Source organism: Pseudopipra pipra, chromosome 6, assembly GCF_036250125.1.
Source record: "Pseudopipra pipra isolate bDixPip1 chromosome 6, bDixPip1.hap1, whole genome shotgun sequence".
NCBI classification, from domain to species: Eukaryota; Metazoa; Chordata; class Aves; order Passeriformes; family Pipridae; genus Pseudopipra; species Pseudopipra pipra.
Window position 1 is genome coordinate 31,678,300 of NC_087554.1, and position 14,000 is coordinate 31,692,299.

General features: G+C 38.1%; 1 protein-coding gene across 26 annotated transcripts in view; it reads right to left on the bottom strand.

The window, feature by feature from the left end:
- GPHN (gephyrin) overlaps positions 1–14,000 on the bottom strand; it is a 284,198-nt gene that overhangs the window by 108,287 nt on the left and 161,911 nt on the right. For 10 of the 26 annotated variants that reach the window (XM_064658384.1, XM_064658388.1, XM_064658385.1 and 7 more), the window contains one exon: positions 13,600–13,638. The exons of the other annotated variants lie outside the window; for them this stretch is intronic. In XM_064658384.1, coding sequence (XP_064514454.1) covers positions 13,600–13,638 — 39 coding nt within the window. The remainder of the gene's footprint in view (positions 1–13,599; positions 13,639–14,000) is intronic. 26 annotated transcript variants of the gene reach the window in all.

Consider the following 14,000-nt stretch of genomic DNA (forward strand, 5'->3'; position numbering starts at 1 on the left):
CACAGATCAAGGCTGTTGCCACTGGCTCTCTTACAACAGCGATGATGACACTGCTGGGCACTAGCAGGAAAAAAATGAAGGTATTTCATTCAGAGCTGTCACACTGATGCCTTAACTGGGACTGAAGGCATATTCTCAAACCCGAGGCTGACGACTATATAAAAGGTAGGTGGAAAATACTGGAGTAAAATTGCATAAAATACTAAAATGACAGCAAAGAAGTGTCCCCAGTTTCTAAGCATAAGGTGGTAATGCAAAAAAGACAAATGCATACAAGAGGGATGTAGGTGGAAAAGAGGGTTTCCACAGAAGCAGAAGCACTTGAAAATAAAAGCAAGAGTTCAGGAGACAGACAGAAATGCAGAAAATCCAGTTTGGAGGTTGCAAAGAAAGGTGAGGTTTGTAGTTTAGATAGGAGAAGGGAACATGGGAAGACGGAAGCTAAAGTGGAAAGGCAGAATTGTGGAGAGGAAGTCCCAGCAGTAGGATTGTCAGAAGGGCACAAATGAGAGTTGAATGAAAACAAGTGAGTGAAGTGAGTGGGATGGAAGATAGCAGGGGAGGTTGGAAACATGATTTTTAAGGTCTCTTCCAACTTAAACCATTCTATAATTCTACAAAGGAAGACTGCACAAGGCAGCTTGGGCAGACAATACATGAGGGAAAAACTCAGGTGAAGCAAAAAGTAAGGCAGAACATGACAGAAGTGTCAGGCTGTGGGGGAACCATGGAGATAGACAATGGGACTGAAATAAAATTCTACTCCAGAGAGGAGAAGTAGGGACAAACAATTTAATTATTCAGGATTTACTAACAATGTCTATGAGAGCAGTACTTCTTATATTTCATTGCTATATGAATAAATCCAACTGATTTTAAAGCAAATTTTTGATTGTTTACAAAGTGCCTTTTTATTGGAGTTAGGGCATTATGTTCCCAAACCAACTGATATATTTTTAGATATCTTTGACGTAGTTGCTGTTGCTTAACAGATGGCTCGGTGCCAACTGCTTTCACAGAGTTCTCTGCTGCTTCACTGCCTTTCTTTGCCTCCATATAAATTAAGTTAATTCAGTTCCCAACCTGTGGAAGCCCTTCCAGGCAGTTTTTGGAGGATATACCCACTGCAGACTGATTTAATTAAAAGACCTAGGACTACTCTTGAAATGTTCAGAAACTCCTTATCTTTGTCTTTCAGGCACTAAGTATAGCAAAGTTTGACCTCAATAGTAAGTAATCATTTGAGACATTTAATATACTCTTCAGCAGTTTTTGGACAGTAATATAGTTTTATTTCTTCAACTAAAATGCAAATATGAGACTCAGAAGTCATAATAAATTCAATTAAATTAAGATGACAGAGACTGCCTCTGTGGAAAATATTATTTCTGTAGAAAAAGTTAAAATCTGTGACTCTGAATAGCATATCATAGAGCTATATATGCAAATTAATGGACAAATTTGCAGACAATTTATGTTTAACAGACTATAGAATTGACACTGATAACATTTTATTAACTATTTGAGCTTTTCACTGAAAGCTGAAATCTTGGAAGGGCCTAATGAAAGAAATACTTATATATCCTCTGCAACACAGCTCGCAGACCACAGTCAAAACTCAGAACAGCAGACAAAGGACTAGAGAGAGAGATCAGTTAAATATGAAAAAAAAAGGTCAGTCATCTCTGTCAACCAGTTGTGTAAGAAGTGTATACTCTAGGAATAAAAATTGTATCTCTCAGCCTGGAGATGAGATGCTTTCTTCAAGGTTATTTGGAATATGTCTGCTGGAGACAACACATGTGCCAGTAATTTTTATTCACAAGTCAGCTAGTTCAGCTTATTGCCTACTTCCCTACTATTATTTTGCAGGGGAAAAAATAGAGCTTACATGGAGCTAGACTGATCAGAGCTTCTTCCCTAAAAAACACTTATCTATTTCTTCTCCATGTACAATACGAAATACAGGTTTCAGCAGTTGGTTTCTTTTAATATACCGAAAAGTTTTTGGATAAGGATCAGTTTTGAGTCAACTCATTCTCACCATCTTGCTGTCTTTCCTTGAGTTCTTCCTATTCCCTGTTACCAATAACCTGTGTGATGATAATCTGTGTCTTTTTTTTAGGGATGTAAGGCTTGACAGGAACTGTGCTCTTTAGTGTTTTACAAAATCAAATTTCTTTGGCTAATTGACAAATGGATAAAACCGATCACATATGCTATTGCTGTAAAACAACCAAAATCAAGTAGGTTTGTAAAAGTCTCTCTTGTCATCAAAGTTAACAATCTTCTAACAACATTTTAGAGTGCTGCAGTAAGAGATACATCATGCAATGGTTGTTTTTTCGTATGTACACAATTAGGATTATCATTGATTTAACAACGTCAAATTATACAGATCCATATAAGTCAAGAGGGCAATGTATAGCTACTTTGAAGTAGGAGTTCGTTGTCATTTTAGAGCTTTTGACAGATTCACACCCACACCAATGAACCACATGCACCTTAAAAATGCAATAGCCCGACAGTTGTAATTTCCTCCAACAATAAATTATCCATTAGTGCTAAAGATTTGGGCCTGTAAAAACCCATCAGCAGCTGTATAGTCCCAGTGTAGCAGAGAATAACTGATGTAAAGCTAAATTAAGCAGCAATCACTATGTTTGGGCTCATAGGATGGACTGGTGGTGGCTAGGTAGACATCAGTCCAGTGTTGACCCTGATGTATGTGTTTGTTCCTCCTCATGAAGTGACTATCAACTTCTGTCTACTTAACTGGACAGTAAGAAACTCAGTCTGAGATTGAGATTCTATTTTGATGTTCCTGTTCAGTATTTTTGATTTTAAATGCAGTTATCTATGTCAGACACACAGAGACACATACTGAGAGCACTCTCAGCCTTTTATATTTTTTTTAATGTAAAATAAAACAAAACATGTCTAATCATATTAGGGTGGCTTACTCTACCACCTTTACCTCTTACCAGTAGTGAGCTTGATACATACTCCTCCAATAACTGACCTGATTCCATGTTCTTTTTCCTCTTCCTCTCCTAACTTCACAGCCAGAGGTGAATGAAACCCTGATTAATGCAGCCGGTTTAAAATGAACTCTACAAACCGGTGTATCTGCCCACACCAATAATGCACTGACAATAATTCTGCAGCACAAGAATACTGCTTGCACTCAGCATATTTGCAGTGATTCTGCTGCTACCAAGAACCTAAATATCACAGAATGGCCCTACAAAATTTATCTGGTTAAGGAACAAAAATGTGACAGCAATAACTGCTGTTAGATTAAACACAGACTCTGTTTTCTCTATTTCTCCCTATATCTATGATTCTGGCTGCAAATTGCCTGCTCCAAATTCCCTCACTGCCTTCACTGGGACCCATCAAATCATTTATTGTAGCCTAATGCCTACGGCATGAGACTCGGGCGTCGGGAGCTAGTTCAGTGTCCTCCATGTTTATAAACTGGGATCAGTGAACTATTTTATCAGCACAATTCCACTGTGTATATGACTGGAGGTACCTCTGATAATACTCAGTGACTTATGCATGACCAAGCCATGAATATATCTAATTCTCAATAGTTGGACTCCATTGATACTTATTTTTGTAAACAAATAATTATATATTATTATTATAAATAAAACATAAATAATATTTGTTAATAAAAATCTTAGTATTTATTGTAACTTTCCTTAAAAGCTCATTTTCTTCAATGGAAACCAAACTAATTAAAATATTTACTTAATAACACTGGTCTTTTTTACTTAGAGGTTGCAAAACATTTGGGGGAAGATGCTTGACACTTTATACACAATAGAGAAGCCGAAAATTTAAATTAATATACTAGAAAAAACAACATTGTGGAATTTGTAAATTGTTCCTTCACTTCAGCAGATCTATGTCTAAATTTTGAGCTAAACCTGGTTGCATCTGATTTACATAAACTTCATATATCAGTGATTTGTCTGCCCCATTTGTGTAATTGAAATGTTAATGAAATTGATGTATTTGGGCATTTTTAAAATATCACTTCTAATATATATCAAGTGTTAATATTTTTTATTCCTGATTGCTAAATGAAGTTTTAAGATCATAAATGTGTATAAAATATTTACCATACAACCTGATCTTAATTTTATGATACTGCCTAGCCCCATACATTGTCATAAACCCACTAGAACAATCATTTTTACTAGCTGTTAAGCAAACAAACAGGACACTAAATGTTTTTCTGCACTACAAGGAATGCATTTAGGCTCTACAAAGTTGCACACAGCCCACCAGATGCATGTGTTACAGCTGTCTAATGGTGTGTGTTAGGCCAGTGTCAAAAGGCAGATTATTTGCAATGGTGGAGAGGTTAGGAGGATTAGCTTGCTAAAACAACAGCTGGAAACAAGCCACTGCACTTAGCACAAAGAAGGGTCAGGTGTCTACTTCCTTTTTCAGCTCTCTTTTTCATGTGCAAACTGCTGTACTTCCCACTTGAACTCCACTTTGTGCAAGAACAAATAATTTTCTGTTCAGTAAAAATAGTACAGTTGAAGACTTCCCACTAAAGACAGTAATACCATACTGCTGTTACAAAAACACTGTTAAAATTTTAGCTATTAACAATTACCATTCGTTTAAGTTTTCCCTCAGTTACTTCAAACTGCTTTATATTTAATACAAAATGTAAAAACCTAGGAAATCTAGCCCAACTTTCACATAATTCTTTAAAACCTGAAGAAAAGAAACAAAACCTGAGAAGTAAAAAATTCTGTTCTCTGCAAATCACAGTCATGCAGCAGAAATGAGAGAACTATGGGTATCCACACTATGTCAATAAGAATTCTACATGACTGAACTGTAGAATGTAGGTCATTCAGATTCTCATGAATGTAATGAGCTTTAACTAATAGTGTAACAACTAGGAAATACTGTCTCATAAAAAAGTAGCCTGATTATGTGTACTATCTTCTAGACTATGTATCTATACCAGAGTGGAGTCAGGGTACAGTTAGCTACATTTCAAAACTAGTGCCAAGCTTAGATTCTTCTGTAAAGGGGAGGGAGGGTGTTTTTGTGGGTCAGGGAAGTATACTAAGCAATGAAGTCTAGAACTACTGTGATATTAGGAAAACAATAGGCACTATTCCTTAGAGATTCTCATCAGTACACATAAAGAATGAGGTCACCAGGTAGAAATGCACACTGCATTCTTTTAAGAACTTACCCAGTCTCTTGGTCAGTGAAAGAACCAAAAGTTTTTACTTGCAATTTCACTGCTGTAAATAAATAATTTTGCAATGCCTCAGCTCTAGCACATTAGTTACTGAAACTGAGATGTGGAACTCCTTTCTTTTGAGGATATTGTCTGATGTTTCCTAACATACATTACCTTCTGCCAAGAAAAATATGGCATACGAAATTTTGCACTTCTAAATCTCCAGTTTCTGCCACAGGTAAAGTAGCTCCTCCAAACTATTTCAGATCTCAAATCATCAGTGTTGCAGATTTAATAAAACCCAACACTTCCTGAAATACACCTTCTGCACTACAAAGGATGGACTAATGAGTGATAATTTTTCAAGAACACACCATGGCAACACAAGAATTACAAAAAGTACTTTACTTTCTCTTAAGATTCTCTTACACAGTATCTTTACTTTCCAAGTAAATGATAAATCATCTCTAATAGTAGCAGCTTTAAAGTACTTCTGCCATAACCTAAAAATTCTTAAAAAGGATTCTTTTGTGACATCCAATGATGCAATTCATGTGTTCAGAGTCTGAACAGTTGTCAATTTTGGCACACGTAAATGATGCTTTTATTAGAACTGAACAACTAAACAGATTTTGAATGACCTACTGTGCCTTTTGTCAAACGATTTCCTATAGAGGATTATTTAACTTCTGGCACAAATTACATTTTTCTCCTCCAAGATTCTCATGGAAAAAACTGAATGAAAACGTTTCTCAAAGAAGATGGAAAGTACTTTGTTGAGACTGCCGCAGCACAGAGCACTGAAATAGAAGACAGCAGAATTTCTAATCTATACTGAGAAAAATTAAATACATTGAGTTAACCTTTCCCTCTGGAATTTGATTTTACTATTTAATTAATGGTTTACAATACTTTACAGTAATAGTTAATGATATAAAAAAAAACCCCAACCCAGTAGAGAATATATTCCCTTTTTTACACTGCTACTAAGATGTTTACTATACATATTTTCAAAACTCCAGTTTCTTAGAGTTTTAGAAGACGTTAAAGTATCTTTCATGCCCTAGGTAAAATTAGTTCAAGCATTTATTGACACTACTCAGCTGTGACAGAGTAATGCTTTTATTACAACTTCACATTGTATAGACATATTATGCCAGTTTATTTCCCAACTGCACACTCTTAATTTTGAAACCCTGAAGTTGTTATAATGTACACACCTTTCCATTGATACAGCAACACAGGTATATAAGCACCTCCCCTCACATACACTTCTGCTGTGCTTGAAGCAGCAGATCATGTTGTGCTGAAAAATCTTTTTGCTTTTTAATAAAATTCACTTGGTGTCCAAACTTTTTCAGCAAACTGATTTTTATACCAGCAGTGTGCAAGTAGTTCACTGAGAAAAGGGAGTAGCTTTTAAGAACTGGTAAGGCAAAAGAGATCCTTAGATAGGCACAGTGCATAAGTTAGCTCTTGCTCTGTGTACTCAAAATGTAGACAGGACTGGACTCTTGCAATGAATGCTAAGCATCTCACCACCACAGCAAGTTTCTCTGCAGTGTCAGGGCAGGGTATTTAGCATGCTGGGTAGGGAAAGTGGGTGAGAACCTGCTGGCGAAAAGCCTGAGGCCCTGCTGGAAACAGAGAAGAGGAGAGGAGAGGGAGGTTTGGGGCCGGGGAGGAAGGAGAGAAGAGCAGTCACTCAGTGGGCATCCCCGTTGGAGGCGTCTGCCCACCCTCCCCACCCCAGGTGGTAGTTGTGGTCCAGGTGGCAGGTACACACCAGCCCCAAGGGACACCCCAGAGCTCACCTCATGCAGCTGGCAGGGCTGGGGTGAGCTTTTACCAGCACTAAGGGGACACGATGCCCAGGCCTGCCATAGTCCTAACATCCCTCAGGGCACATGGGTAAGCCCAGGGGGTGCTAGTGGAGACACTAAGCCATTTCCTGGCCATGGCTTCCAGTCAGACATACTGATACAGAGTCAGTCAGCCCTGTGGGGGTAGTGAGGCACTGGAGCAAGTCACTATGAGGGTGGTGAGGCCCTGTGTAGGAATAGTTGTGCTTTCAGAAGAATTTGTAATGGAAAAGCTAGAAACTTGTTTTCTCTTAGGAAGCCAGCTAAGTACCTTCTCAAGAGGGTTAGATGTTTTTTTAAGTGTACAGCAACTACAAACATCATACCTCTAAGCAGATTAACTTAAGTAAAAAAAATCAGACAGCTGTGTTTCCATATAAGATATACGGGTGATGGAAGACAATAATTCAGAATAACGAAGATATCAGATGCACCTAAGGTTAGCTGCCCAATATTATCTATCTGACTAAATGAATTATATTTTAAAAAGTCCTCTTTTAAAAAAAAGGTTAACAAGGAAAACTTAACAGAGATACAAAATATCTCTGGGGAAAATATTAGACTATATAAACAGTGTTAAAGCTATTAATTGAGAAAAACCCACAGCTCTAGCTAGGTTAAAAATCCATCTTTCTTATCCTTAAGAAAGGTCAAAAGAAAACATACTCTTGCCAGCAAATAGTATTGATGAGTTAACAGCAGCTTCTCATTAAGATGCTGTGGGAAACAAAATTCTTAGGAGACAAACACATCTAAAAAAACTTTGAGCCTTTCTCTGTTGTTCTCAGTCCAGGAACAACTAATGCTGACCAGCAGAAATCAGTAAAATATGCATGACTCATAGAAGATCTTGAAAGAGACCATAGTGTTAGGCCTTGCTGTTCATGGGTTAATTCCGTATACCACTTGATACATAAGTATTATCTGGTTTTAAAGGAAGAACTGGTCAGCTCATTGTAGGAAGTGGCAATAACCCTATCATTTTTCACTCTTGAAAAGGGAGCTGTAGCTCAAAAACTCAGCCAAAATAAAATGTGCAATGTGTAGCTTTCATTCAGCTTTGAAATCTGCAAAATCCTCCACTTGAGTGACGTACATGATTGCAACACTACACAAAATAAAGCTTATTTCCTACTCACTCAATCTATCTGCAAAAAGGTTACAAGAAAAAAGTCTAATGAAGTTGTACAAATATTTCCTGAAAGTAAATAGTGAGGGTGGAAAAGATTGACTAGTGTTGCTACGATGTTCTATGAAAGCAGTAAAGGTCAAACCAAACAAAAGCTTAGGTGCAGTCTCAGATAAAATTTCCCAATCATTACATAAATCTGACTTCGTCAAACTACCAAATGAAATGAAAGAAGCTCCAGCAAATCATACAGTAGCTTGAATTGGAAGGGACCTTTTAAAGGCCATCTAAGTCCAATCCCTCTGCAATGAGTAAGGACATCTTCAGCTATAGTTAGTTGTTTGGAGCCCTATTCAAGCTGACCTTGAACACTTCCAGGGATGGGGCATCCACAGCTTCTCTTGCAACCTGTGCCAGTGTCTCACCACCCTCACAGTAAGGAATTTCTTCCTAATATCTAAATTGACCCTTCTTCAGTTTAATACCATTCCCCCTTGTTCTATTGCATCAGATCCTGCTAAAAAGTTTGTTCCCATCTTTTTTATAGTCCCCCTTTAAGTACTGAAGGGCCACAATAAGGCCTCTCTGGAGCCTTCTCTTCTCCAGGTTGAACCTAAAACCTGTCTGGGCAGAATAGCAGCAAAATGTATTGGGAGGAACGACTCTGCAACAGTCACTGATACACTACTTTGTGTACCCATCTGTAGGAATGAGGCCTAAAGTCATGAGATATGCTGTGAGATATGTGGTAAAGGAATTATTGTGGGCGTGATGGTCTGCTGATGGAGGCGTGATACCCCTCATTTATATACAGAGTGGCTGCCCTCCACTTTTATGATGGCAGCAACAGGATATTTGATTATAATCTCATCTCCACTTCTCCCAAAAGTATAAATTTTGCATTTGAAATCATCTTTGGCAGAGGATGAGAATACAACCCCATTCTGCAGACAAGTCAACAGGCTTGGTCCTCTCTCCTCCCCAAAGATGAGATGCCTCTTCATAAGATTTGTGTCTCTGACTCCATCGGAGCACATCCAGGAAGACTTGTACATAGCACTATACACTTATATTTTGTAGATCTAGTGCATTTATCACAGTCAATTTACCAAGAATCTATAACATGTTGCTTCCATGAACTACACTACTTGTGAATCTGTGCTTGTGAAAGTCCTTATCGAACACAACCAGACTTATGGTGTCAAACTAGTGGCAGTCAGAAAGTAAGCTGGCTGCACCCAGCCCCTCTGATCTCTAGGGAACAGCTGGAAAGCAAGGGGATTTATTCTCTGCCAAATTGCTACACTCTTAATGCAACATCATGTCTTCATTTTCACAACAAAAGCTATTTACCCACTAAGTAAAGAGGTAACACTAGAGAGACACTTGAACTTACTCAGTATCAATATTCATTCAGCAAACTGTTACATGAGTTGTAACATCAAAAGCCTTTGTCGATGATGACAACGCATGAACCAAAAGGCATATATGTTCTTTAGCACAAGTTTCATCTAAGACATTCTTGTCTAAAATTAACCAATAAATTTTTCAGACTGAATCCAGAAGCAATATACAGACTTAAGAAAATTTGAAGTTGATTCCAAGTCGATGTGAGTGTCAGACACACTCACTGTCAGACAAATTATTCTTAAAAGAATAGAAAACTTCAACTGAAATGGAAGGCAGTAATTAAGTGGATCAGGGCAGTGAAACACCTCCTGGAAATTCCAAGGGTAGGAAAATAGTTATACACCTATCTTTCTTTTTGAGTGCAAAGGGCCTGTATTAGTTAGGAAGTTGTTTTTTTTGGTTTTTTTTTTTTTTTTTTCAGAAACAACTGAAGAAATTAGTTACTTAGAGGCTGCAATGTTGCTATAATCAGAAAGGATTCCTTTAGAAAACAGAGAAGAATAAAGAAAGGGAACGGTAAAAAAAATAATTGGAAATTAAAAACTACACCAAAGGGAAGAAGATATACGAAAAACAGTCTCTCTCCTGAAAAATAATTTGTAGGATTTAGATATTGTAGGTCAGGAAATAACTATGAGAAGTGTAACAGGTTTTTTTTTAATCAGAGATAATAAGGAAGGAAAAGAGTCTAACGAGGACTAAAACTGAGATACAATTAGGCTGAAAACAGGAAATTTAGTTATCCTGGAAAGGGAAACTCTATGAGCTGGAAAGACTTGTAAGTTTTTATGACTGTTCCAAAAGCTAATTTTTGGTTGAAAAGTGCAAGATAGACTAAAGAATACCTTGGGAAAAAAACCCCAGAAAACAACAACAACAAAAGATCAATCCCCCACCCCCACCCTATTAAAAAAAAAAAAAAGTTGTATATCACTGTTACAAGTATTTGATAGAGAAGACTCTACTCCCAGGGCTTTGTGTGCAAATTTGTCATTGCTTCTTTAACCAAATGTTGACTCGTTTATAAGACAAAACCTACAGTGTACTCTTTCAACTTACCACAGATATTTTTTAAAATTTATATTTGGACCATGGTCACCACCAAGTGACCATTTGCTTACTTCAGATGGAAAACTGTTTTATCTTGATATGTTACAGTGAAGCTGCCTGAGACAGTATTGCATCAATGCTGTGGTAGGTATAGTTTTCAACTAAGAAAATTACACATATTCAAGAAAAAGCATTGTGTTGATTTTACTCCAATTTCTGCTGCTTTTCTTCATATGGAATTTATGTACCTTGAATACTACTTGAAAAAATCCCCACATTTTTCTGAGATAATATTAAGTTTTAAAAAACTATATTCAAATAACTAAAACGATACATTAAAAAATTACTTATGGTTCTTGGGATAAGAAATGAGTTCTAGCAGCATCCTGCAGCCCTGCAGTACTAGAGTGAATATTCCTCCTTTCCAGCACCTGATACACCTCAAACAATAGCCTAGGGAAGCATCACAGTAACATTATGACTTAAAGCTTGGAGAAAGATTTACCACTGAGATGTGTTCTTGTCACCACACCCTTCAACAGCATGAAGCTGGTGGGAAGTGAGAGACTGCCAGCCTACCGTCTTTAAGAGTTTGTGAAGGTGTGAAAAAAATATGCTCGGAGAAGCAAGGGAGGGTTGGGAAGGCTGAGAAGAGAGAGGACAGAAGAGCCTATGAGACTGTAAAGGAGTAAAGGCGGACATTCATGTCCCATGGTTCCTTGGAGCAGAATACAAGTTTACTGGCTTCTAGAGGTTAATGAGAAAACTGGGAGAAGGATCCTACTAGCTCTTACTAAGAATATTATCAGCTGTCCTGGGAGCCATCCTCCACAGCAGTAAGCTGCTGTTGGGAGCATAGGAACAAGGTGCTCTCCCACAGTCTTCCTCTGACTCCACAGCTGGTCTCGCACTTGGTGAAGGAGGCTACTGACTCAAGGGTGCTGCCCTGCCCTGTCTATGCTTAGACATAATTTCACATATTTAAGGTACCTTTGAAGATAGCAAAAGTAGTATTAATATATCTGAAGAGATTAAAATCTAGAGTTAAAAGAATATTACATGAAATTTATTTAAGTGTAGTAAGAATTTATTATGAAATTATGACAGGATTCATTACGACAGAATATTTTCTCCAGTTCCTAGTTGGTACTGGACTCAAAAGCACAATTAAACCCACACATAACAAGCTAGAAACTGTGGCAGAGCTACAAAAAGACAGGTCAAATAAGCTGAATTAAAAGAAGAGGCAGGAAATCCTGCTTCTTATTCTAAGATGCGACAATGATTTGTTCCCTTACTACGGACCTTACTGATATAGTCAAGTCCTTGTTCTTAATATGTGAGAGAGTGGTAAAAGGTTTCTGTAAACTGGCAATTGACCATTCTCCCAGTACAGAAAGAGTGGGAAGCAGCAAGTAGGACACACTGTGGTTCGACAATACTGTACTGATCCAATGGCTTCTTTAGATTAGCTGCAACCCTCTGTTTTAAATTAAGAAGTCCATAAAATTTCTTACTTAGCTTCTTTGATCCACTGTGTTTAATGAACATAGCTCTACATTCAAACCTTAACCTTTCCGAGCCTCAGCAACAGATTGTTTTTCCCCCCTGTTATTACCTACCTTCCATGGATTCTGAGAATTACTGTGGGTAATATTAGCATTGTAGCAATTATTTAGTATTGAATTTAATACTGAACACAGTATTACTGAACAGTAATATACCTATCAAATAAAGTGATGGAAGCAAAGACTAACAAAATTCAGGTTTTTTTTGTGTTTGGTTTCTTTTTTTTGTAAGGTCAAAAGGGTTTTGAGCAGTTCAATGAAAAAGCTGAATGCTGGTACTGAGATCAGTTTTTGGTTGGTATGTTAAACTGAATCAGATCATGAAGGAGTCAGACAATATTTTTTCCCCATTCCTTACAATTCTTCTTAATCTTTTCAGACTGGTACATATTTAGAAATAAAATCTAGGCAGATGGGCAGAACAATATGATAGAAATGCCAGGCATAAAAGCAAGTGGACAGGACAGCAGAAGAGCAAGTATCAGTGAGTAAGCAGACCCAAAGAGCAGCAAAGGGACACTGCATTCAAGGATCAGGTGAAAAGGCAGAAGGAAAATGCCAAACATTCAGCAAGTTGCTAAAGCAGTACCAAACAGTCAGCATGTGTGCCAAGCAGCAAAGAGCAATTTCACAAAGTCAGCAGATGCGCTCAGCAGAAAGGCAATGTCAGGCACTTGGAGCAGGAGACGGGGCAGCAGAAGGCCAATGCCCGTGTACAGTCAGACTGAAAGGACAGTAAGGAGGCGATACATGCCGTTCAACAGATGGACAGGGCAGTAGGTAGTCAGTGTCAAGCAATTAGCTGACCAAGAGGCAATGCCAGACAGTCAGGCAAAGGGCCAAGACTTCAGGAGGACAATGCCACACAGCCAGCAGGTAGAGAGAATAAAAGACAGTAGTAAATGCCAGGCAGTCCCCAGACAGACAAGTCAGAAAAAGACCAAAGCCCACAAATAATCAGATGCAACTTTCAGCAAGGACAAAACATAAGCTTGCCAAATGATCAACAGGGCAGCAGGGTGGCAGTGCTTTTTCAATAACTTAGGATACCATGAGTGAAAAAGTCCCAACAATCCAGACGCTCACCCTTTGATAATATCATTTGATCAGAGTGAACCATGAAAATCCACAGGAGAATAGCACACAAATGGAAACAGCAAATGAGTCTGACCCTAGCACTTGGGGAGGCCATGGGACCTTCCTATAAAACAAAAATATGAGAATCCACAAGAAAATCAAACAAATGGGAAAAATGTGGCTAAAAACTGTTTCTGATGATGATTAAAAAAGCAAAAAAATACTAGCAAAGAATTAGTCTGGAAATGATCGGGTGGGATTGAAGATGTTGCTTACCCCTCTCTGGAGCCCACATAATGGGAATGTTGGGAATTTCTGCAGCAGAAAAACAGAAGAGAAAAGGGATTTCTGACTCCCAGTTCAAGGAAAGCATGTCATTTTAGGACTGGGTAATCTCTTTGGGCAAAAAATAAGAATTCAACTGAATCTTTGCCCATCCCCAGATACATGCCTTTATTGAGATTTGTGAAAAATTTAAGAAGACCACATCACTTTCATCTCATGACCTCCCACCCTTGATCCCCAAAACCACACTTACCTCTAGCACCTCTAATATAAGAGGGGAAAGGGGATGGTCTTGTGAGCTCATTCCCACAGCCACTGCAAAATAGGTTGTGAAGTTGAACAGGAGTACCCATTAGCCACTGCTGGCCATTTGTGAGATAAACTGGAGTCAT